Source organism: Nycticebus coucang, chromosome X (genome assembly GCF_027406575.1).
Source record: "Nycticebus coucang isolate mNycCou1 chromosome X, mNycCou1.pri, whole genome shotgun sequence".
NCBI lineage: Eukaryota > Metazoa > Chordata > Mammalia > Primates > Lorisidae > Nycticebus > Nycticebus coucang.
Genome location: NC_069804.1, coordinates 88613328 through 88639972, shown reverse-complemented (window position 1 = coordinate 88639972; position 26645 = coordinate 88613328). Strand labels below are relative to the sequence as shown.

At 37.2% G+C, this 26645-nt stretch overlaps 1 protein-coding gene across 10 annotated transcripts in view; it reads left to right on the top strand.

Moving 5' to 3' along the window:
• Positions 1 to 20063, top strand: part of ATRX (ATRX chromatin remodeler) — a 357519-nt gene extending 337456 nt beyond the window's left edge. For all 10 annotated transcript variants that reach the window (XM_053579351.1, XM_053579357.1, XM_053579356.1 and 7 more), the window contains 5 exons: positions 13012 to 13161; positions 14486 to 14611; positions 15512 to 15607; positions 16060 to 16188; positions 17156 to 20063. In XM_053579351.1, the coding sequence (XP_053435326.1) occupies positions 13012 to 13161; positions 14486 to 14611; positions 15512 to 15607; positions 16060 to 16188; positions 17156 to 17434 (780 nt within the window). In that variant the 3' untranslated portion in view covers positions 17435 to 20063. The remainder of the gene's footprint in view (positions 1 to 13011; positions 13162 to 14485; positions 14612 to 15511; positions 15608 to 16059; positions 16189 to 17155) is intronic.
• Positions 20064 to 26645: the final 6582 nt, after the last annotated feature.

The window sequence follows — 26645 nt, the reverse complement described above, 5'->3', positions numbered from 1 at the left end:
GGTAAGTTTGGAGCTGTGTGAGGCCACGGCACTTTACCGAGGGCCATAAAGTGAGACTCTGTCTCTACAAAAAAAAAAAAAAAAAGAAATTGTAACCTGCTAAGTACTGACTTGATAAAACTTCCTGGTGTTTCAGACTTTTTTTTTTTTTTTTAAGGGTACATATGAGTATGTGTGTGTATATATGCACATACATGCATTTCTGGATAGGCTTCCCCTCCAACCATAAAAATATAATTAATATATGAACTGTGGTTTTGTAATTGAAAAATAAACACTACATCTTAATTGACAAAAATGAGTATTTTCATATCTTCATTTATTCCTATTAATCTTATCCTGTTCCACGTGTGAGAAGGGAGTATTTCATCCATATTTAACTTACAGACATAGCTAGACTAAGTTATGGCTAGACCAATGTCATAGAAAGAATCAGTGGCACACATGAAGATGAATTCATTTCCTAGTACACAGTGCACTTGTTTTTTGTTTGTTTGTTTTTGGCCAGGGCTGAGTTTGAACCCGCCACCTCCAGTATTTGGGGCCGGTGCCCTACTCCTTTGAGCCACAGGCGCCGCCGTGCACTTGGTCTTAACATTGTTTTCTCAGAGAAATGAACTGAAATTGACCATAGTTAAGATCACTTATTGAAGAGCTGGCCTTTCTGATTATATTTGGCATGGTCACTTGCTAAAAGTACTGATTGGTCAGTGTTATCTCGTTTTATTATATTTTATTTATTATTTATTTTTTTAAGACAGTTTCATTATGTCACCCTTGGTAGAGTGCTGTGGCGTCACAGCTCACAGCACCCTCCAACTCTTGCGCTTAAGCTATTCTCTTGTCTCAGCCTCCCAAGTAGCTGGGACTACAGGCACCCGCCACAATACCTGGCTATTTTTTTGGTTGTAGTTGTCATTGTTGTTTGGCAGGCCCAGGCGGGGTTTGAACCTGCCAGCTGTGGTGTATTTGGCGCCATAGCTGCTGAACTACAGGCACTGAGCCTTATTTTATTTTTTATTTCAAAATATTAAGGGGTTACAAATGTTTTGCTTATATGAATCACTTTTATAGTGTGCCTGTCTTCCTGACAGTGTCCATTGTACCCATTAGGTAGGTTTTTGCCCTTCATCCCTTTCCCTACCCCCCCCACTTGATTTCTACTGTGTTTTACTTTTCTCTTTGCACATGTGTGCTCATCAGTTAGTTCTAATTTAATAGTGAATACATACGGTATTTGTTTTTCCATTCTTGAGATATTATCTCTAGTTACATTAAAATTATTGTAAAAGACATTAATTCATATTTTCTTATGGCTGAGTAGTACTCCATAGCATATACATAACCGTATTTTGTTAATCCACTCATGAATTGTTGGGCACTTGGGTTGATTCCACATCTTTATAATTGTCATTTGTACTGCAACGAACACTCAAGTGCAGGTGTCTTTTCAATAAATGACTTCTTTTCCTTTGGGTAGATACCCAGTAGTAGGATTGCTGAATTGAATGATAGGTGCACTTTTAGTTGTTTGAGTAATCCCTGTACTGTTTTCCATAGATGTTGTACTAATTTGAACTTCCACCAGCAGAATATAAACATTCCTTTTTCTCTGCATCCACACCAGCATGCATTGTTTTTGGACTTTTTAAATATAAGCCATCCTAATAGGGATAAGACAATATCTCATTGTAATTTTAATTTGCAATTACCTGATGATTAATGATGTTGAACATTTCTTTCTGTTTGTTGGTTATTTGTCTATCTTCTTTTGAAAAGCTTCTGTTTGTGTTGTTTACCACCTTTTAATGGGGTTGTTTGCCTTTTTCTTGCTGATTTCTTTGAATTCTTTGTAGATTCTGGGTATTAGCTCTTTATTGGGTCTATAGAATTCAAGTATTTTCTCCCATTATGTAGGTTATCTGTTTGCTCTGTTGATCATTTCCTTAGCTAGGCAGAAGCTTTTTAGTTTAATCGAATCCCATTTACTTATTTTTATTCCTGTAATTTCCTTTAGAGTCTTAGTCATAAATTCTTTGCCTACAGTAATGTCTAGAAGAGTTTTTCCAACATTTCCTTTGAGAATTCTTACGGTTTCATGTCTCAGATTTAAATCTGTTGTCCATCTTGGATTTATTTTAGTGGGTGGTGAGAGAGAGGGGTCCTGTTTCAATCTTCTGCGTGAGTCTACCCAATTTTCCCTCTGCCATTGAATAGGGCTTCTTTTCCTCAGTGTGCTTTTTGTTCGTTTGTTTTTTGTTTTATTTTTTATTTTTTAATTTTAATTTTTTTATTAAATCATAACTGTGTACATTAATGCATTTATGGGGTATAATGTGCTGGTCTTATATACAATTGGGAATGCTTACATCAAACTAGTTAACATAGCCTTCACCTCACTTAATTGTTGTGTTAAGACATTTATACTCTACTCTTAATACATTTGATGTGTACCCTTGCGATACGCACAATAGGTGAAATCCCACTGATTATCCTCCCTCCACCTGGCCTCCCCCCCCCTCCTAACCCTCCTCTTCCCTCTCTCATTCTGGGCTATAGTTGTGTTTTATCATTCATATGAAAGTGTGGGTGATTATATATTGTTTTCATAATAGTACTAAGTACATTGCATACTTTTTCTTCCATTCTTGAGATACTTTACTAAGAAGAATATGTTCCAGCTCCATCCATGTAAACATAAAAGAGGCAAAGTCTCCATCTTTGTTATGGCTGCATAATATTCCATGGTATACATCTACCACATTTGTTAATTCATTCATGGGTGGATGGGCACTTGGGCTGCTTCCATGACTGGGCAATTATGAATTGGACTGCAATAAACATTCTGGTGCAAATGTCTTTGTTGTAAAATGATTTTTGGTCTCCTGGATATATACCTAGTAGAGGAATTGCAGGATTGAATGGCAGGTCTACTTTTAGTTCCCTAAGTGTTCTCCAAACTTCTCTCCAAAAGGAATGTATTAGCTTGTGTTCACTCTAGCAGTGCAGAAGTGTTCCCATTTTTCCACATCCACGCCAACATCTGTAGTTTTGGGATTTTGTTATGTGGGCTACTCTTACTGGAGTTAGAGGATATTTCAAAGTGGTTTTGATTTGCATTTCTCTGATGATTAAAGATGACCATTTTTTCATGTGTTTGTAGGCCATGTGCCTGTCTTCTTCAGAGAAGCTTCTGCTCAAGTCTCTTGCCCACAATGAAATGGGATCACTTGTTTCTTTTCTTATTAAGAAGTTTGAGTTCTCTGTGGATTCTAGTTATCAAACCTTTGTCAGGAAACATAACCTGCAAATATCTTCTCCCATTCTGAGGGTTATCTTCTTGCTTTACTTACTGTGTTCTTGGCTGTGCAGAAGCTTTTTATTTTGATCAGATCCCAGTAATATATTTTTAGTGTTGCTTCAATTGCTGGGGGGGGTCCTTCTTTTAAAATAATCTCCCAGGCCAATTTCTTCAAGTGTTTCCCCTGCACACTCTCCAAGTATCTTTATAGTTTCATGTCTTAAGTTAATCTTTTATCCAGTGAGAATCAATTTTTGTTAATGGTGAAAGGTGAGGGTCCCGTTTCAGTCTTCTGCAAGTCTCCAGCCAATTCACCTAGTGCCATTTGTTAAATAGGGAATCTTTCTCCCAATTTATGTTTCTGATAGGCTTATCAAAGATCAAATGATGATAAGTGTCTGGGTTCATCTCTTGGTTCTCTATTCTGTTCCATACATCTACCTCTATACATTTGTGCCAGTACCACGCTGTTTTGATCACTATAGGTTTATATTATAGCTTGAATTCTGGTAGCATGATTTCTCCTGCTTTGTTTTTATTTCTGAGTAATGTCTTGACTTTTCAAGTTTTTTTCTGATTCCATATAAAACAAAATACTAGTTTTTTCCAGATCTTTAAAGTATGACAGTAGTGCTTTAATAGGGATTCTATTAAATGTGTATATCGCTTTGGGTAGTATGGACATTTTAACAATGTTGATTCTTTCCAACCATGAGCATGGTATGTTTTTCCATTTGTTAACATCTTTAGCTATTTCTTTTCTCAGAGTTTCATAGTTCTCTTATAGAGATCTTTCATGTCATTTGTTAGGTAAATTCCCAAATATTTCATGTTCTTTGGCACTGCTATTAAAGGAATAGAGTCCTTGACTATATTTTCAGCTTGACTATTATTGGTATATATAAAAGCTACTGATTTGTAAGTATTGATTTTGTATCCTGAGATAATTGCTGTATTCCTTGATCACTTGTAAGAGTTTTGCAGTTGAGTCCCTGGGGTTTTCCAGGTATAGAATCCTATCATCTGCAAAGAGTGAGAGTTTGATCTCCTCTGACCCATTAGGATACCCTTGATTGCCTTTTCTTGCCTGACTGCGATGGCTAAGACTTCCATTACTATGTTGAATAGCAGTGGAGACAGTGGGCATCCTTGTCTAGTTCCAGATCTGAGTGGAAATGATTTCAATTTTATTCCATTCAGTACAATACTGGCTGTGGGTTTGCTGTAGATAGCCTCTATCAGTTTAAGAAATGACCTGTCTAAGCCTATTTTTATTTTCTTAAGTGTTCTGATCCTGAAAGGATGCTGGATATTATCAAAAGCTTTTTTGGAGGAGGGGAGGGAAAAAAAAACTTTCTCTTCATCAATTGAGATAATCATACGGTCTTTGTTTTTTATTTTGTTTATGTGATATATTATATTTATAGATTTATGTACGTTGAACCAACCTTGTAACTCTAGGATAAAACCAACTTGGTCATGGTGTATAAATTTTTTGATGTGTTGTTGAATTCTGTTTGCTAGGATCTTACTGAATATTTTTGCATCATTATTCATTAATGATATTGGTCTATCATTTTATTTCTTGTGTCTTTTCCTGGTTTGGGGATCAGGGTGATATTTGCTTTGTAGAATATGTTGGGAAATATTTCTTATTTTTCTGTTTTGGAATAGGTTATGTACTATAGGTGCCAGTTCTTCATTAAAGGTTTGGTAGAATTCTGATGTGAAGCCATCTCATCCCAGACTTTTCTTTTTTTGGGAGATTTCGTATAGCTGATGCTATTTCAGTGCTTGATATAGGTCTATTCAACATTTCCAATTCTTTCTGGCAGAGTCTAGGAAGGTGGCATCCTTCCAGGTACTGGTCTATTTCTTCCAGATTTTCATATTTCTGAGAATAGAGTTTTTAATAGTAATCATTAAGGATTTTTTGAATTTCTAAGGTATCTGTTATTTCACCCTTCTGAATGATTCTTTTGTTTTCAATGTCATTTAATTCTGCTCTAATTTTGGTTCTTTCTTTTCTTCTGCTGGTTTTGGGATTGGAATTTTCTTCCTTTTCCAGTTGTTTTAAATGATGCTTTAAGTTGTTGATTTCCTTTCTTTCTGTTCTCTGGGGGAAGGCTTGCAATGCTATAAATTTCCCTCTTAGGACTGCATTTGCAGTATCCCACAGGTTTTGATAATTGTGTGTTCATTGCCATTTTGTTCCAAAAATTTGGTGATTTCCTTCTTAATCTCATCTTTGACCCAGCTAGCATTCAGCATAAGGTTATTTAGTTTCCATGACTTTGTTTGTCTATGAAGATTCCTGTTGTTGTTGAGTTCAACTTTTATTCCGTGCTGGTCCAAGAAAATACAAGGAATAATATCTATTCTTGTAAATTTGCTGAGGTTAGACTTATGACCTAAGATGTGATCAATTTTGCAGAATGTTCCATGGGCTAATGAGAAAAATGTGTATTCAGATTTATTATGGTGAAGTGTTCTTTAAGATGTTATAACAGATGTCTGTTAAGTCCATTTGTGTAGGGTCAAATTTAAGTCCATTATTACCTTGTTTAGTTTTTTCTTGGAGGATCTATCCAACACTGCCAAAGGGATGTTAAAATCTCCAACTATTATAGTTCAGGAATGTATCAAATTTTTCATGTCTGTTAGGGTTTCCTTTACACATTGAGGAGTATTCTGGTAGGTGTATAAATGGTAAATATTGAAATCTCTTCATGTTGAGTGTTTCCCTTGGCAGATATAAAGTGACCATCCTTATCTTTTTTTGCCTTTGTTGGTTTAAAGCCTATTATATCTGCAAATAAAATCGCAACCCCTGCTTTTTTTCTGATTTCCATTTGCCTGAATTATAGATGGCCATCCCTTCACCCTCAGTCTATTTTTATCCTTTAAGGTAAGATTTTTATCCTTTAAGGTAAGATTCTTGTATGCAACAGATATTTCGCCTGAGTTTTTGTATCCCGTCAGGCAACCTGTGCCTCTTTAGAGGACAGTTTAAGGGACTCACATTAATTGAGAGTAATGATAAGCATGGTAGTGTTTTGGTTGTCATGTTTTTCAAGTGTCCAATGGTATTTTTGATCCTTTCATCATTGTGGATGTTAGTTTTTGTTCAAGGCTTTCTGGGTGAGTTTACATTGGTGGTAGACTGTTGGCTGGTCATTATGGAAAATTGGTCTGAGAATATCCTAAAGAGCTGGTTTAATTATGGCAGATTTCTTCAACATGGTTAAGTTGGTAAAGTATTTGATTTCTCCATCACAAATGAAACTCAGTTTATCTGGATACTGATCCCAGGCTGAAAGTTTTAGGAGATTGAAGGTCACTGACCATCCTCTTCTGGCTTGAAAAGTTTCAGCTGAGAGATCTGCAGTCATTCTAATATTCTTCCCCTTGTAGGTTATACTTTTCTTACATCTGGCTGCTTGCAGAATTTTCTCCTTCATATTAACTTTGGAAAAATTAATTACAGTGTGTCTAGGAGATGCTTTATTTGGATTGAGTCATGCTGGGGTTCTGAAACTGTCTGCTATCTGAATTTCCCTATCTCTTGCCATGCTTGGGAATTTCTCCTCCATTATATCTTGGAGTAGAGCATCTGTACCTTTCGGACTATCCTGTTCTCCTTCAGGAATTAATATAAGGCGAATGTTTGCCCTTTTGGAGTGGTCGCACAACTCTCTCAGGGAATGATCCATTTTTTCCTCTCCACTTCTCTGCCTCTTTGAGCATTTGGGAGTGTTCAAAAGCTTTGTCTTAAATGTCAGAGATCCTTTCTTCTGCCTGCTCCACTCTAGTACTGAGGGTTTCTACTGTATTACAAAGCTCCTTGATTAAGTTTTTCATTTCTTTGAGCTCTGCAGTTTCTCTTCTCATTATGCCCAAATCCTTGGAGATTTTTTTATTTGAATTCATTGATTTCTTGAGACAATCTTTGAACTACTCCTTGAATTTCTAATTCCAACTTTACTTCCATTCTATTTATCTTATTTGCCATCCATGTTCCGAATTCTATTTCTGACATTTCAGCCACTTGTTTATCAATGGCATCTTCTGTTGTATCTCCTTTGTTGTGTGTTGGGGGAGTTGATCTATTGTGATTATTCATGTTGCTAGAGATTTTCTGCTGGTTCTGTCGCATGATTATTATTTTTTTTTACAGTTTGGCTAGTGAAGCTGGTAAGGTGAGATTGGATTGAGGGCTCCAGGAGTTGTAGTTAACCAGCCCTTTACCAAAGAGCTGAGACTGGAGACTGTGGCTTTCCCCTTACAGCTTCACGAAGGTCCCTTTCAGTCCTGCAGCCTGAGACTCTGGGGATGTACTTGGCGTGATGGGGCTAGATGCCTTTGCCTTGTATTCAGCCAGCCTCTATCCAATCCCTGTGAGTCAGTGGCTTTGGGCTGAAATCTCAGCTGGAGAGAAATACAAGCAACGAAGACACCCCATTCCCCCCTAAAGGCCAACAACTGTAAGAGGTGAATCAGTCCCTCCCACTAGAACACAACCAGGGTTCAACCTTGGAGGGTCCCTGGGTGGCTGGTCCAGGTCAAGAGTTCCAAACCAGTTGTCCCAGTCAGCACAGTTGCTGTTCCAGTGGGAGAATTCAGAAGGTCTCCAGCTATCAGACAGCAGGGTTCCACTGGCAGCTTAAGTGTGACTCACTCTGGTGCTCCATAGAGTCAGAAAGGCCCACCCAGCAAAAGAGTTAGTCCAGGTTTGGTGCCTATAGCTCAAAAGCTAGGGCACCGACCACATACACCGCAGCCAGCAGGACCCACCCAGGCCTGCCAAGAACAATGACAACTACAACCAAAACATAGCTGGGCATTTTGGCAGGCACCTGTAGTCCCAGCTACTTGGGAGGCTGAGGCAAGAGAATCGCTTAAGACCAAGAGTTTGAGGTTGCTCTGAGCTGTGACACCATGGCACTCTACCCAGGGTGACATAGTGAGACTCTGTCTCAAAAAAAAAAAAGTCCAGAGGTGTTGGCGCCTTCTTCCCCACCTTACATGTATGCCATGCCTGGTCATTGGTAACCCCATGGAGCTATGGCCCAAATCCCCCCAATGAGCAAATATGCCAGGGATTTGCACCTGCCAGAGTCAAAGGGGAGTCAATGCCTCCTCGGCCAAGCCACCACACTCTGCCACCAACAGGCAGGGGGAAGTAGACCCTTTTTTTTCTCAGAGACCATACCTCTGCCCCAGCCTCACTCCTTCTCTGGTACCCCTATAGGGCGAGGTCTGGTTCCTTCTGGCGATCCACAGAATTGGGGAAGTGTATCTGCAAAATTTGACCCCAGCGGCAAAGCACTATTATCATTGCTGTTGTGTGGCAGGTGCCTCCGAGGGGATTCTTTCCCCTCTACCCACCATGTGGTTCCCAGGCCTCTGCCCACTGCTGATACGCACTTTTGCAGCACTGGGCCAGTCAATCCTCTTCCCTCCATCTCTCTCCACTTCTAGTTGAGTCACAGTTTCAGTGCAGCTGCACCGCTGTGGCCCATGCAATGCCCCTCCCTAGCAACGAACCTCTGGACACTCTGGTATCTGCAGGGGGTGGGCTTCTAGACCGCCAGGTGAGGAGTGGTGGGTGGGCTGGGAGTTCAGAATGGAAGGGAAAATATTTGTTAATCTTTTATGCTGGGCAAGAGAATGTGCAGGCTCACAGCCGGATCTCTCTGGAGAAGGAGTCCCAGCCTTCATCGATTCTCTCCCATGAGGTGATACGAGAGGTCTTTTGTTCACTACTCATTTGTAGAGATCACACAGTGAGCTACTCTCTTGGAGGAGGGGTCGGACTGTTGTCCTCTTGGGTCTTGTACCTGAAATTTGCTTCCCTGGAGTTGCAGCATGCCTCAGCAGGGATGATGTGCACTTTTCAATCTTCTTTCTTAGCTCAGCTCTTGATCTTCAGCTTTATTTGGTTCATTCTGGCCATTATCTCTCCCTCTGGACTGGAGCTTCTGTTGAAAGGTGGCTCCTGTTGACCATCTTACCCCTCCCCTTCTCCATTGTGTTTTGTTGTCTGCTTTTTCAAAGATGAATTGCTTGCAGGTAGATGGTTTTATATTTAAGATCTCTATTCTGCTCCATTGGTCTGTTTCTGTTTTGTTGTTTTTTTTTTTGTACCAATATCATGCTGTTTTAGTTATTATGGCCTTGTAATATAGTTTGAAGTCTGGTAATGTGATGCGTCCAGTTAGCTCTTTTGTGTAAGATTGCTTTAGTTATAGGCTCTTTTCTTATTGCAAAGGAAGCATAGAACCATTTTTTTCTAGCTCTATAAAATGTGACATTGGTATTTACATGGAGATTGCATTGAATCTGTAAATCACTTTGGATATTATGGACATTTTAACAAAGTTGATTCTACCAATAAGTGAGCATGAAGTGTTTTTCCATTTGTTTGTGTCATCTGGGATTTTCCTCAGTGTTTCGCAGTTCTCTTTGAGAGATCTTTCACCTCTTTAGTTAAGTATATTCCCAGGTATTTTATTTTCTTTGTAGCTATTGTAAATGATCTCAAGTCTTTGATTTGACTCTCAACTTGACTGTTATTAGTGTATGGAAATGCTGTGTACTTTGATTTTTGTCACCCGAGACTTTACTAAATTTATTTATCTTTTTTTTTCTTTTTCACAAAATTCTGTCTCTACACAACAAATTTATTTATTGATTACAGGATTCATTTGGGGTTTTCTAGGTACTAGATATTATTATCAGCGAAAAGCAATAGTTTGACTTCCTCTGTCCCAATTTGAATACCCTTTTTATTTGTTTTCTTTCTTGTTTTTTTTTTTTTTTTTTTTTTGAGACATAGTCTCACTCATGTACCCTGGGCAGAGTGCTGCGGCATCTTCATAACTCACAGCAACCACAAACTCTTGAACTTGAACAATACTCTTGCCTTAGCCTCCTGAGGAGCTGGGACTACAGGTGCCCGCCAGGACGCCAGGCTAATTTTTCTATTTTTAGTAGAGACTGGGTCTCACTGTTGCTCAGGGTAGTCTCCTTTGACTCTTGAGCTCAAGCAAGCTCAGCCTCCCAGAATGCTAGGATTACAGTCGTGAGTCACTGCATCCAGCCCCCTTTATTTCTTTCTCTTGCCTGATTACTCTGGCTAGGACTTCCATCACTACATTAAATAGAAGTGTTCACAGTGGGCTTCCTTATCTTGTTGTAATTCTTCAGGGGAATGCTTTCAGATTTTCCCCACTCATTATGATTTAGGCCGTGGGTTTGTCATATATAGCTTTTTTTTTTTTTCTTTGAGACAGAACCTCACTTTGTCACCCTTGATAGAGTGCTATGGCATCATGGCTCACAGCAACCTCAAGCTCTTGGGCTCAAGCGATTCTCTTGCCTCAGCCTCCCCAAGTACCTGGGCCTATAGGCACCTGCCACAATGCCCAGCTATTTGTAGAGACGAGGTCTCGCACTTGTTCAGGCTGGTCTTGAACCTGTGAGATCAGGCAGTCCACCCACCGTGGCCTCTCAGAGTGCTGGGTTTACAGGCATTAGCTACCCAACCCGGCCCATTGTCATACATAGCTTTTATAATTTTGAGGTATGTGCTGTCTGTGCCTAGTTTATTGAAGATTTTTATCATGAAAGGGTGTTGAATTTTGTCAAATGCTTTGTCTTCATCTCTTGTGATGATTATATGGTCTTTTATTTTGCTTCTGTTTATGTGTTTATTATTTTATCTCTCTTGAGTCATACTTCATGTAGGGAGGTAGGCATAGGAGTTACACATGAATGGAGTGAATTAATGTAGACTGGTCTATTGCTGCCTGCTTGTCTGGTCAATAATTCTGGACTTTGGAAATCCATCTGGTAATGATAAACCTGTCATGTGGCATAGGCCAGAGAAGTCAGCTTTGATGAGAGATTTCTACACTAATGTATAAGAGAAATGTTAACATTTCAAAGGAATTTAACCTGTTAGTATGTATATATTCTACCAGTAGACATTGTTGAGCCCTCTTGTTTAGTATAGTATTTTAATGTTTTCTATTTTTGGCAAAGGAAATAGTACACACTTATATTTCAAAATGTATTATGTCTCAGTTATAGCTGTATCTATTAACAAAATTAGTTACTTTTCCTTCCAAAGGAAGTAGCTATTTCAAATGTTTATTGGGTAACAGGATAAAAATTTGTTTACAAAATATTAAATAGCAGAGTATTTGGAATTAGTTTCAGTATTTGTTGTTGTATAGAGAAAAACTCAAGGGCCTCAGGATTTGAGTTTTTGTTTTCAGTTATTTATGACATTGAGTTCCTACCATTTTTTTAACCCTATACTCTAGGTATAGTTGAATATGTAAAGACATAAATCTTTTCAAATGTGGGCTTTGTCTATGCAAAAACTTAAGGTGCATTAAGCATCACTAGGTGCAGAAAAAATTTGAATGTAATGTGCTATATACCTCCTGTACCTTCATTTGATCAGTAATTATGTTCCTTCACTAAATTCATGCTCAATTTAGAAAGTATGTTCTAGGAACACTTGTCAAAAAGCTATGGATAATCCTTGGGAATATTTTATTTATGTTCCTTGGGAATATTTTAAATTTAATCTCATCCCCCACTTCTCTCTGTGTCTCACTCTCATAGTCATAATTACACAGAGCAAGAGTTTTAGTCTTCTGAGTATTATAGAAATATTTAAGCTTTTATGTTTTTAAGAGACTGACTTCAGACACCATGGTTTCTTTTATATCTTTTTTCTTTGTTACTTTTCTTTTTCTTTCTTTTTTTTTTTTTTTTTTTGAGACAGAGTCTAAAGCTGTCGCCCTGGGTAGAGTGCTGTGGCATCACAGCTCACAGCAACCTCCAACTCTTTGGCTTAAGCAATTCTCTTGCCTCAGCCTCCCAAGTAGCTGGGACTACAGGCACCAATGCCCGGCTATTTTTTGTTATTGTTTTTGTTATTGTTGTTGCAGTTGTCGAGTTGTCGTCGTTGTTTTAGCTGTCCTGGGCCGGGTTCGAACTGCCATCCTTAGTGTATGTGGCTGGCGCCCTACCCAGTGAGCTATGGGCATTGCCCCATGATTTCTTCTAAAAGACACTACGATAATAAATTGAAAAATTTATAGCAAATACCTATTGAAATTTGACCCATGGGTCATCATGGTATAATTTATATTTGACTTCCTGCAATTGGAATATAAAGGCTATATGTGCCAGTTGAGCTGTAACTATTTAGATTAGATTTGTTTTTGTTGGTATAATGGTTAACAGCTAAAGTGATTGTGTAAATAAGGTTATTTGTTATGTATAAACAGGAGTTGCTATGACTTTTACATGGGCATTCAATGTAATCACTAACTTAAAACAGTTTGTATTAGTATTTATCAACTCAAAACTAAGCACAAAACAAAATGTATATGAAATTTTTTTTGAACTTGGGAAAAAAGACCTCAAAAGCTGAAAAGTGGTAATTAAAAAAAAATTGAATCCCTGAAACATTGTATAAAAGTGAAGTTCTTAACCTAAGAGGCTGGTATTCCATGTTTTGTGGCTGTTTTCTAGGTAATTTATTTTTTTATATGTAGATATAGATATATAGATATCAGTAATATGTATAGTAGTCAGTTTCTAGTTTCTAGTCTATCAATTGGCAGTGGAACTTTGGACATACAATCCTGAGGGAGAAAGTAATTTTCTTTTATTTCAACTCTAAACAGGACACCATACTTGCAGAACTTCTTCAGATACATAAAGAACACATTGTAGGATATCACGAACATGATTCTCTTTTGGACCACAAAGAAGAAGAAGAGTTAACTGAAGAAGAAAGAAAAGCAGCCTGGGCTGAGTATGAAGCAGAGAAGAAGGTAATTCATTCAAAATGCCTTTTTTTTTGCAGTTTTTGGCCGGGGTTGGGCTTGAACCCACCACCTCTGGCATATGGGGCCAGAGCCCTACTCCTTTGAGCCACAGGCGTTGCCCTGCTTTTTGTTTTATATTGTTTGGGAGAGCAGTGAGGAGGAAAAGGGTCACATTCGAAATGGTAAATACTGTGGGTCTTTAAGAACAGAGTCCCCAATTATAAGAATTTATTTATTGTCTTTGGCTGCCATCAGTGGTATAGTGAGGGGGGGACATGAGAAAATGATACTTATACTGTAGTCCCAGCTACTCGGGAGGCTGAGGCAAGAGAATCGCTTAAGCCCAGGAGTTGGAGGTTGCTGTGAGCTGTGTGAGGCCACGGCACTCTACCGAGGGCCATAAAGTGAGACTCTGTCTCTACAAAAAAAAAAAAAGAATCATAACCTCGGGCGGCACCTGTGGCTCAGCGGGTAGGGTGCCGGACCCATATACCGAGGGTGGCGGGTTCAAACCCGGCCCCGGCCAAACTGCAACCAAAAAATAGCCGGGTGTTGTGGCGGGCACCTGTGGTCCCAGCTACTCGGGAGGCTGAGGCAGGAGAATCGCCTGGGCCCTGGAGTTGGAGGTTGCTGTGAGCTGTGTGACGCCATGGCACTCTACCAAGGGCGATAAGGTGAGACTCTGTCTCTACAAAAAAAAAAATAATAATAATCATAACCTCATTTCTGCTTAGCATTTGCTGAATTGAGAGTTGAGTAGGAAGTTACATATTTAACATCACTTGACTCCCATCAATACCCTCTCTGCAGAAACAAACATATGGGACGCTAGAGTTTGGAGATGGGAGTAATTGTTTTAACATGTGCACCATGAATTCTAAATTTTGGCTATTAGAACATGGAAATATTCCAATGCCAATCTCCAACAGCATCTTTATTGAAAGTAATTCCATGTCTCTTTTAAATACCAACCCACTTGAGCAAAAATATGCTTGAGCATGAGACACCTTATCCTAATACCTGAATCTCTTTTAAACTCCTAACTCGTTGTACCAAACCCCTTCAACGTTAATGTGATGTTAGGAGTCTCATCAGAATTCTCTGAGTTGCCCCACTTGATGGGAATTATCAGGGGGGAAAAAAGAAGGGGTAAAGCTTTACTGTGTAATAAGATCTTAGTTTTGGGTGAAAAGGATGTTTTGTTTGTGTGTGGAAGAGTGTTAATACTGTCCTATATCTGAGAATGTGAATTCTTTTCTAAACCAGTAGGTGATGTAGAATTTCATGTTTTAAATCACAATGTGAAAAGTGCGTAATTTTTTGTTTTTAGGGATTGACCATGCGTTTCAACATACCAGCTGGGACCAATTTACCCCCTGTCAGTTTCAATTCTCAAACTCCTTATATTCCTTTCAATTTGGGAGCCCTGTCAGCAATGAGTAATCAACAGCTGGAGGTAAGTTGTGAAATACAAAGGTAGTTTAACATGAATTAAAGGCAATTTCAAGTGCCTTATTGTTGAGCGTCCCTATGCAGGAATACCACATTCTCCAAAAGATTACCTCTAAATATACAAGAAATTTCACTTTTATTTGTTGACCTTTTTGAACCAACATATAGTGAAATATGGTTTGTTCAGAGCACAAGGGAATCAGACCTTGAATTAATGTAGTTTGAATTATTTTAATTAAAGAACAATAGGGCAGCTGACTAGCTTTGGCAATAATACTTCCGTTTTAAAATATTTGGAATAAACAAATTGCTTGTTTAATGTTTGAAAGTAAGATAAATGCACACATTAATTTACATTCTAATGCAGTGTAGATGTACCATTAAATAGATGATAATGCCCAACATTATGAAATAAGAATTTAAACTAGAACCAATTGTCAAATAAGAAAGATTGGATTTTATTATACCAATAATTTAATAACTTAATTGAATCTGTGCTTTCCTTTTTAAAATGTGCCTATAGGTTCATTGAAATTAATAAAATATTGGTGCATTAAAACCCAGACTTTTATCTACCCTATTTTCCCGAAAATAAGACATCCTCGGAAAATAAGACCTACTTATAGGAAAAGACGTCCCCTGACAATAAGACCTAGCGCATCTTTGGGAGCACACCTTAAAATAAGACACTGTCTTATTTTTTCGGGGAAACAGGGCAGCTAACAAGACCCTGTTGGCATTGATGAGTTTTGCCGCACTATATTGATGCTGAATGTTGTTGTTCTCTTCAATTACTAAAAGGATTTTAAATATAAGTACTATAAAGTGGTAAGAGGAAGGACCCCTATATTTTAAAACAGTGCTTCTTTCTGCCCTATTTAACTTATTTATTGTACTCTTCTAGGACCTCATTAATCAAGGAAGAGAAAAAGTTGTGGAAGCAACAAACAGTGTGACAGCAGTGAGGATTCAGCCTCTTGAAGATATAATTTCAGCTGTAGTAAGCTAATTGGCAGTTGTCTCATTCAAACCTCCAATTTGTGTTCTCCCCAGCCCACCATTTATTTTAATTTTTAATTTTTATTGTTGTTTGGTTCACATCTTATAACTGAATTTGCAATAGTAAAACACTAATAAACTGGATAATATTGCAAGCTGTAACTCAGCAATTTTACAAAGATGTTGGCACAAAAAAATGAGTAAAATCATTGCTTACGTAAACATATTTTAATTTCTAGTAGTACAAACTAAATCCAAACAGTTATTTCATTCCAGAGGTAGCAAACCCATGTATAACAATGGACAGCTTAGTACCCTGCTTCTACTTCATTGTTTTCCTTAGAAAAGAAATGATGGAGGGAAAAACTTGAAAAGTCCTGAGTATATGTTTAAGTGCTTTAATTATTTTTCCTCAATTGTACAGTAAGAGTAAATAGACAATTTTTCTTTTAGTGGAAGGAGAACATGAATCTTTCAGAGGCCCAAGTACAGGCGTTAGCATTAAGTAGACAAGCCAGCCAAGAGCTTGATGTTAAACGAAGAGAAGCAATCTACAATGATGTATTGACAAAACAACAGATGGTAAGAAGGTTATCATTAATTGTCTTGAATTTATAATAATGATTATGTGTAACAGCTGTGCCAATAACATCCCAGGAGGGATAGATGGTTGTTGATTATTGAAGAAAATTTGTCAGAAACCTAGTAATGTCAGCTAAAGGCACTAACTGTTACAAAGGAGTAATAGCTTCACAAATGAGTCTCCCTAAAGTTTATATAGGACCTATTCCATATAATTTTATTTTTCATATATCCTGGACATCTAAATAGAATTTTTTGCCAGATTTTTACCACATTTGCCATTTCTGAACAACTTCTAAGTAGTATACAATTCAAGTATTTAGAGAATAAAAAGTAGAGCTAGGGATGGTATATAAGTTTTTACTAAATTATATGATTCTTTAAAAGGCTAGCATATTCCAAGATCTTTCCCAAAATAGTCACCTGCTAGCTACCTGCACTGAGAAATTTCGACTGTTGAACCAGGGAATCAATTTCTGTGGCATGAATTTTACTTAGAAAACACTGCAAAATTATATGGTTTTAAATTATCATAGGAAATTTGAGACATTCCAGGTAGGAATTATTCCTACTGCAAGTGCTTTTCCCTTTGGTGTTTGTCACTAAAATATTTATTTCTAGGTCATCATATGAAATATTCAAAAGCGGAAGACTTGACAAAAAATGCTGTAAATAATAGTTGAGACTAATCACAGTGCAGGACAGGTTGCTATGGCAATTACCCTAAAAGTTACTTAGAATACAATAGTCAAGTCATTAAAAGAATTTAGCCCTAAATGGTGTTACTGATTTCTACAGTAATGGTCCTGTGAATGCCATCAAATTTATAATGGTGATAATAATAAACAATAATGTGTTTTGCTTTTGTTATGGTATCACCTTAACAAATTGATTTTAACCCAAAACTTGTTACTTGCTTCTTTGAGACGGGTCATGTACTTGTAACATCTTCCTTTTCTCTTTATAGTTAATCAGTTGTGTTCAACGAATACTTATGAACAGAAGGCTCCAACAGCAATACAATCAGCAGCAGCAGCAACAAATGACTTATCAACAAGCCACACTGGGTCACCTCATGATGCCAAAGCCTCCAAATCTAATCATGAATCCATCTAACTACCAGCAGATTGATATGAGAGGAATGTATCAGTCAGTGGCTGGTGGTATGCAGCCACCACCATTACAGCGTGCACCACCCCCAATGAGGAGCAAAAATCCAGGACCTTCCCAAGGGAAATCAATGTGATTTTGCACTAAAAGCTTAAAGGATTGTTAAAATCATAGAAAGATCTTTTATTTTTTTAGGAATCAATGACTTAACAGAACTCAACTGTATAAATAGTTTGGTCCCCTTAAATGCCAATCTTCCATGTTAGTTTAAATTTTTTTTTTTTAAATAGGGCATAACATTTCTCCCCTGACATTTATCAGTGATGTTGCCTAGAATCTTCTTATACACATTGAGTACAGAAGATATTTCAAATTGTTTTCAGTGAAAACAAGTCCTTCCATAACAGTAACAGCTCCACAGATTTCCTCTCTAAATTTTTATGTCTGCTTTTAGCAACCATAAAATTGTGATAAAATTAATGAATTTAGGAAAGAATAAAAATTTATACATTCATTCTTTAAATAAAAACACACAGCTGAGTTCTCAGAGTTGATTCCTCAAGTTATAAAATACTTTTGTACTTAATCCATGTCTTGATTAAAGTGACTGAAATGGTTTTAATATTCTTTTGACTGAAGTCTGAAATAGGGCTCCTGCTATATCATCTCTGTGACTGAAAAGTTAGAAACTAAAGGTTATCTTTGACAGAATTGTGTGCAATATTCTTAAATACTACTGCTCTAAAGTTGGAGGAGTCTTAACAGTTATCTTAGCATTGTATAAACAGCCTTAAGTACAGCCTAAGAAGAGAATTCCTTTTCCTTCTTTAGTCCTTCTGCCATTTCTTTTTTTTTTATTTTCAGTTATATGTGCTGAAATAATTACTGGTAAAATTTCAGGGTTGTGTATTATCTTCCACGTACGAATTTTCTCTCTCCTGGCACTAATACAAAGCATATCTCTTAACTGCATGGTGCCAGTGCTAGTGCTTCATCCTGTTGCTGGCAGTGGGATGTGGACTAAGAAAATCAAGTTCTAGCATTTTAGGAGGTTAATACTGAAGTTGTGGTTGTTAGATTCACACCCTGGTTTATAAACATCAAAATGGCAGAACCATTGCTGACTAAGTTCACATGAGGAATGTGCTTTAACAATTCCAGTACTGTCAGTATTGTGAAATAATTCCTCTTAAAGATAAGGATCACTGACTTCTATGCTTTCTTCTTTTCTCTCATCATCATATTCTTTTTCATCATATTCTTTCCCCCCAGTTCCCTTACATTCTCTTAAATTGTTACAAAGTACAATGTTTTTAGGTTAGTTTAGATTTGTGAGGCAATTTTTTTTCTCAAAATTAATTCATTTAATACCCTTTTATGAGGTTTTACTAGAAAATCATTACATTTTTTCTTAAACCAGGTCTGTAAAAATGACCTATAATTTTATTCATGTATAATTTGGTTACTTTAATTCTTAAAGAAAAATATTATTTTTGACTATGGGAGTCAACTCAATATGTCAAAATCATTTTGAGTTGGTGATGTAACAGGTAGTGAAAACAGCTAAAGAATCCCAGAAAACAAGAAATCTGGGCATAAGATTTGCTCTAGGTATCACTGGATTAGAATGAGTTTAACATTAACTAAAATTGTTTTGAGTTATTTGGATGATTAGGAGATTTCCCTTTTTATCTTGGAATAACTTAGTGGTAAAACATACCCAAAACACTAGGTTTGTGATCTAGAATTTGTGAGGTTTGGTGGAGCTATCCCTCTCCCACCTTCCTGTGACAAGATATCACTATCAAATTCTGTATATTTGGATATATTTCCAGCCATGTAATCAAATTTATTTAATTAGGGGGTAGATATGTGTTTACTTTTAGAAGCAATGAAAAAGACAAGATTTATGAGATAAATATTTAAAGGCAGTATGCTCTAGCTAACTGTTATCAGTTGGTATGTGTACAAGTCCAGAATACTTTAAACCTGATTTAGTAGGAATTTAGTAGGAATTTTCAACATGGTCTAATTATTTACTCAAAGACACAGATGTGAAAATTTTAGGCAACTGTCTAAACCTTTTCCACAATGGATAAAATTATGACTTAATAATATTTAGAAGGATTAATTGGAAATCAGAGTTTGAAATAAAACTTGGACCACTTTGCATACACTCTTTTCACTTGACATTTTAGCTACATAATATGTACTTTGAGTGTAACATCAAGCTTTAACAAATATTTAAGGACAAAATAACATCAATAAAATACTAAAAAGTTCATTTTTATATTTGTTTTAGATGTTTTAAATAGTTGCAATGGCTTAAAAATGATGATTTAAAATGTTGCTTGTAATACAGTTTTGCCTGCTAAATTCTCCACATTTTGTAACCTGTTTTATTTCTTTGGGTGTAAAGCGTTTTTGCTTAGTATTGTGATATTGTATGTTTTTGTCCCAGTTATATAGTAATGTTTCAGTCCATCATCCAGCTTTGGCTGCTGAAATCATACAGCTGTGAAGACTTGCCTTTGTTTCTGTTAGACTGCTTTTCATTTCTGTTATTGAGTATCTTAAGTACTGTAGAAAGGTGTCACTTCTTCCTTTAAGGCTGTTTTGTAATATATATAAGGACTGGAATTGTGTTTTTAAAGAAAAGCATTCAAGTATGACAATATACTATCTGTGTTTTCACCATTCAAAGTGCTGTTTAGTAGTTGAAACTTAAACTATTTAATGTCATTTAATAAAGTGACCAAAATGTGTTGTGCTAGTTATTGCATTTTCACAGCTTTGAAAATCTGTACACATACTGTTTCATAGAAAATGTATAGCCTTTGATGTCCTATTTAAAGGTAGTTCTTTTGAACATTTAGTCATTTAATATAGGGAGGTCAAGAAGTTTGGTTTTTTGAATCTGTTATATACAAAATTCTGTAAAAGGCAGCTTGGTGCCTGTAGCACAGTGGTTGTGGCGCCTGCCACATACATCGAAGTTGGCAGGTTTGAACCCGGCCTGGGCCAGCTAACCAACAATGACATCTACAACAAAAAAATAGCCGGGCATTGTGGTGGGCGCCAGTATTCCCAGCTACTTGGGAGGCTGAAGCAAGAGAAATCACTTAAGCCCAAGAGTTGGAGGTTGCTGTGAGCTGTGACGCCACGGCACTCTACCCAAGGTGACATAGTGAGACTTTGTCTCAATTAAAAAAATAAAAAATTCTGTAAAAGGAGATCTCTGACCTCAAAAAGAATTTACATGCCAGGAAGCTTATGTGTGGTTGTGTTAGTTTTGGTTGTCTGTATAATCTAGCACCATTTCCTGCTTCCGACAGCTGTATAACTCATTTAAGTCAAGCATGACTACCAGCCCGTACTTGATACAAAAGCTGCTTACCATCCAGAAGCCGTAACAGGTAGATGAAACTTTATTACCTGGCCTTGAGCTATGCTTATTTCCTTCTGTTACCATAAAATCAGATCCTTATTTATGTGCCCCAAACAAAACTTTAAAGGCAGTTACTTATATGCCTTAGTAACCATTATTTCCTTTGAGGGTAACATGTAGTGAAACTTTAGATACTTACTCTAACAGTAAAATAGGTCAATCCTTTTATGAGGTTTGACAGTTGCCACCATGCACTTAGGTTTGCATCACTGTACAAACAGTAAGGTTTCACAACTTTGGTATGTCAGTGTCTCACAGCTGTGTTCATGTCAATGAGTGGCAGTGTCTTACTGAATGTTATGCATTATTTCATGTTTTTGTGTGTTATTGTGAGAATGTCAGAGCTTGAATTAGAGCAACAAGCATTCTTAAATTTCTTGTTAAAAAAATTCATGAATTCGTAAATTTCTTGTTAAATTTGGCAAGAGTGAAAGTGAAACCAGGAACACATTAGTCCAAGTTTATGGGGATAATGCCATAAAGAAAACAGCAGTGTACAAATGGATTAAATGTTTTTCTGAGGGGAGAGAAAGCACCACTATGAAGAGAGGTCAGGGTGGCCAGTAACAAGCAAAACTGATGAAAATATTGCAAAAATTTGTCAAATTGTGCATCAAAGTTGTCAGTTGACTGTGAGAATCATAGCAAACGAAGTAAAAATTGATAGAGAAACAGGAAAATTTTAACTGAAAATCTTTTTCTTCTTATTTATTGAGACTTAATCTCACTTTGTTGCTCTGGGGGTTGAGTGCTGTGGTGTCATAGCTCACAGCAACCTCAAACTCTTGGGCTCAAACCATCCTCACACCTCAGCTTCCCAAGTAGCTGAGACTACAGGCACCTGCCACAACGCCCAGCTAATTTTTCTATTTTAGTAGAAATGGGGTCTCTTGCTCAGGCTGGTCATGAACTCCTGAGTTCAAGCAGACTACCCGGCTCGGCTTCCCAGAGTGCTAGGATTACAGGCATGAGGCAGGGCACTCTGCCTTAACTGAAAATTGTGGCTAACAACTAATGGCTCTTGCATCTTGACAATGCAACAGCTGGCTCAGAACTATCTGTGGGGGAGTTTTTTAGCCAATAAACAACTGTATTGGAACACCTTCCCTCCTCATCTGATCTGTCCCCCCAATGACTTTGTTCTTTACCTGAAGCTAAAGGAAATACTGAAGACAGTTTGATTACATTCAGGACATCAAGGGTAACATGATGACAGTTCCTACGGCCTTTCCTGAGAGTTCCAAAATTGTTTTGAAAGTTGGACTAGGCGCTGGTGTCAGTGCATTGCTTCCCAAGGGAAGTACTTCAAAAGTGACCATAGTGATAATTCAGCGATGAGATATATAGCACTTTTTTCAGGATAACTTTGCCAACTTAATTGTCAGATTGTGTTCATGTTTATTTCACTAAAATTTATATTCAGTTTTTTGCCTACCTTATTTTACCAGACTCAGTCTCAATTGACTTTTGGCTATCCCAACTCAAATCTACCCTAAGCAAGAACATTTTTATACCACTGATTTTTTTTTCAAGTCTATAATCTGAGCCAATCCCAAAAGGGTGACCACAATGCAGAAATGCTTTTCATCTGTGCAACATTTTATATATGGTATTATATGGGGTGAATAAAAATTAAAAATCCCAAATATGGGCTGTGTCTAATTATCTGCCAGGTAATCAAACCCTTCCTTCCCTAGGGTTGGATCTAATAATGGGATAGTGCCCTACCCTCAGGAGTTTTACTCCTCAGGGTATGTGCTACCCTGTTTCCTCAAAAAATAAGACAGTGTCTTATTTTAAGGTGTGCTCCCAAAGATGCGCTAGGTCTTATTTTCAGGGGACGTCTTATCTTTCCTGTAAGTAGGTCTTATTTTCGGAGGATGTCTTATTTTAAGGTGTGCTCCCAAAGATGTGCTAGGTCTTATTTTCAGGGGACATCTTATCTTTCCTGTAAGTAGGTCTTATTTTCGGAGGATGTCTTATTTTCGGGGAAACGGTATGTATTGCAACCCTTTCTTTGTAATAACCTTCCTGATACCATTGTGCCTATTAAGGGAATTACTCTTTTTCCTTGCTCTCTAGGGATCTGTTAGTGACCACTGCATACACACCTCCACCAAGGAAAAAAAGCATGTAAATGGAGGCCTTTGTTATAATAAGGATATACCTTTGAAGTCATGAAGGGGTGAAGCAAATCCTAAAATACTTCAGGCAAGCCCTTTGTAATACTAAGAACATGCCACAAGCAACACTCCCCAAAGTTGTGCCCCTAAACATTGTGCCCTTCTCTGTTAGGAACATGGAAGGAGGGAGCTTAATTGTCATCTTACCTATACTTATCATATGACTACTGTGAAATATCTACCTATTATATATACCCAGGCCCATCCCTATAGTCCTCATATGAAATATGTCTTGGTTTTCAAGAAAAGCAAAGAGAGCTTATCAGATGGAAGTACGGAAATTTTGTTTTTGATATATAAAGAGAAAGTGTAGTATTGAAAGAAAAGGAACAAAGGTAGAAAAGAATTGGGAAATACACTCAATTTAGTGGATTGATAGGACAGGGAATGAAATCTTGAATGAGTAATTCAATATAAAGGATAACAGGCTGGACGTGGTAGCTCACACCTGTAATCCTAGCACTCTGGGAGGCTGAGGTGGGTGGACTGCAAAAAACTGAGGCAAGAGGATCACTTGAACCCAAGAGTTGGAGGTTGCTGTGAGCTATGATGTCACCATGGCACTCTACCCAGGGCAACAGCTTGAAACTCTGTCTCAAACACACACACACAAAAATAAATAACAAAGGTTTGTGAGGTGGATGGTGTTTTCAAGATAACATATAAAGATGGTTCCTGGGGGGCAGTGGGGAAGGAGATGTAATTTGACTGTGTTTAGAATGCCAGGTGAAGAAAGATTAGAGACAGGAAGATAATGAGTTTCAGGCATTCAATGACCAGACTACAGAGGATTTTTAAGGCCAAAAGGGAAAAAAAAAGTCTTTAGAGGTTATATGGTGAAATTTTTAAATGATATTTTTAAGAAAAAATCAGTAATTTCTTTTTACCCTTCACCCAAGGAGCCTGACTTTGTTCAGGATACCTGATTTTACACACAAAATTTCACTTAGTGTGATTCCTGTATCAAACTTAATGAATAGTATTCCATTAGTGGCATTCCTGTTCTTTCTCAGGTGAGGTTGGTCCATTGAGTGTAATTATTTCTTTCCTCAAGCCAATTCTTCTAAGAGCTAAATCTATTCTTTTTCCTTGAGATCTATCTATTCAAAGTACTTGCATCTCTGTTGGTAATGTTATATTTATAAGCTTCTCTTAGTATTTTCAAAGGTAGTCTCTTTCCCAAGCCTTCTCTAACTTTGTACCCTTTCTTTCAATACTACAAAGTGCTTTGTGGTTATTGTATGTTAATCCCTACACAACGTTTCTGAGAAAAGGAGAATAATCCGAAAGTAAGACCAGAATCAGATTTGTTGCAGTAGGAGGCAGAAAGCATATTCTAGTTACTTAAATTCTCTGGATCTTTCATGTCTCATTTGAAAAACATGGTATTCTAATAATAACTTACCTCAGGCATCCTCAAACTTTTTAAACAGGGGACCAATTAACTGTCCCTCAAACCGTTGGAGGGCTGGACTATAGTTTAAAAAAAAAAAAAAGCAACTATGAACAAATTCCTATGCACACTGCACATATCTTATTTTGAAATAAAAAACCAAAACGGGAACAAATACAATCACACCGTCTCATGTGGCCCGCGGGCCGCAGTTTGAGGACCCCTGCTACCTGCTAGAAGGCAGGGGCCTGGCCCAAGTGGTTTCTAAAATCCTTTTCGGATTGAAGTTAAACTGAGCAAAGCTCAGTCTGAAGTCAAAAGGCAATATGTTTGTCTAAGGTTACAGGGTAAATTTGTAAACTGCATTAGAAAATTCCCATGATTGCATTAATGTACACAGCTATGATTTAATAATAAAAAAATTAAAAAAAAAGAAAAGAAAAAGAAATCCCTTCCCTTTGGTTAACCCTCTCCTGACAAAGCTATAACTTTTCTTTTCCTCTGTTTAGGAAAATGAGAGGTCTGACTGGCATTTTAATGACAAAGCAGATAAGTCAAGTTGTAATTGGCTCTAATCACCACTTCCACTTAGCTGCAACCTCCTTTATCTTTTACCCAGAGGCACTCCCAGAGCTGTTTCTTACTGCCTCTGGAACTCATTGCAGAAAATGAAAAACATATTTAAGGATCTGATTCTTGTATCTTGGTTGCTTGATTGGGTTATGAACATGACAAAGCAGTAAGGATAATATAAGATTTTGTGAATCTGCTTTTTAGCAAATAATTGATAATTTACTGTTGCGTGACTGGAGACACGAACAAACAGCAGCTTTGCCGTGGGTGTAAACTTGCTCCTGTAATTATTATATCAAGAAACAGACTACACGAAATGAGATGGCGTGTAGCAAAAATCTTTATTCCAGGTTTTGACTTTATACTTTACTAGTCACGTATACACTTAATCTATTATCTATTAGTTTCATCATTATCTTATTTTACCTATTTGAAATTAACTTGAAAGGAAATATTTTGTTATCATATCAATACAATCACCTTTGTAGTAAACCTCTTCTTCTAAACAGTGACTAATTCCTGAACAGGTATCTAAAGAAAGATCACAAAGAAGAAAGTAGCCACAGGGGAACAGAGTTAATAGAAGAATATCTTCAAGCATTCACTCAGTTTACTCAGTATAAAGTAATGACTGTGTCTTTCCTTCAGGGCAGAGTACCTATAGACCTCTGACAATATGTTGTTAACATACGTCAACACTCTGGCCCGTATCTCTGAGGAATGGCGGCATGCCCCTTGATCTCAGGCTTCACGGGGTGTACAGCTTCAGAGAAAAGGCTTAAGGAATTTTACAACTCAAAGGAAGCCAACTCTGCATGTAACCCAGGGGGGTCCAAGTCTCTCAAGCCTCAGGAAGAAAAGCAAGTCATTTTAAACTCACACTGAATTCACTTTGTGTGCTTGATGTAGGGTATGTTTATTTCTAAATATTATCCTACATTTCCCCTTTCTGTTTTTTGACGAATATTATTCATATCTGTCATCATTAAAGCAAACACCTGCACATAACGTTCATTTTCACTTTGAGCATGCTTAATTTTCTTACAATTCAAATATAAGATGAATCCAATAATTAAAAATAATGCTAATGATCCTACTAAACTTCCTATAAGTCCCTGTATTTTTGGAGTAGGATTCATTTGTTCAATTCCATCAGCTACACCTTGTAAAATCTGATCTCCATCTATTTTTTGTAACTTATTTTCAAAAGTGGAATATACCTCATGTTGTAAATTTACAATTTTATTAGTTAAATTATCATGGTTTAACAAATGCTTTTTAATATTCTCCCAAGGAAATTTACTCTCATTATATTTAACAGGGGTTATACAAAAAGTAGTTACATTCCAATCACATTTTAACTTCATTTGTTTCTTTAAGCTAACTAACTCATCCCCCAACATAGCAACAGCTTGTTCTAAATCAGCACTTTCATTATATAATTCAGTGTCAATTTGTTTTGGAGCAGCCCATAATTGTTCAGAGTCTTTATGACAATCAGCAATCAAAAGTCCAATAAATTTCTTTGTTCTTTCAAAACTCGATCAGTTAGAAGTTGAAGGACTGTCAGGGCAAGAGATTCTTGCCATGGTCTGGTTAAATTCACTGGCATCCATACATCTGTCCTGGCTCTCAACAAATACAGCTGTTCCTTTTGAGGATCAAAACTTAGAGAACTATTAATACAAGTAAACAGTTGACACACAGGACAAAATAATTCTCCTGTTTTTTCATTTCACTTTATGTTGGC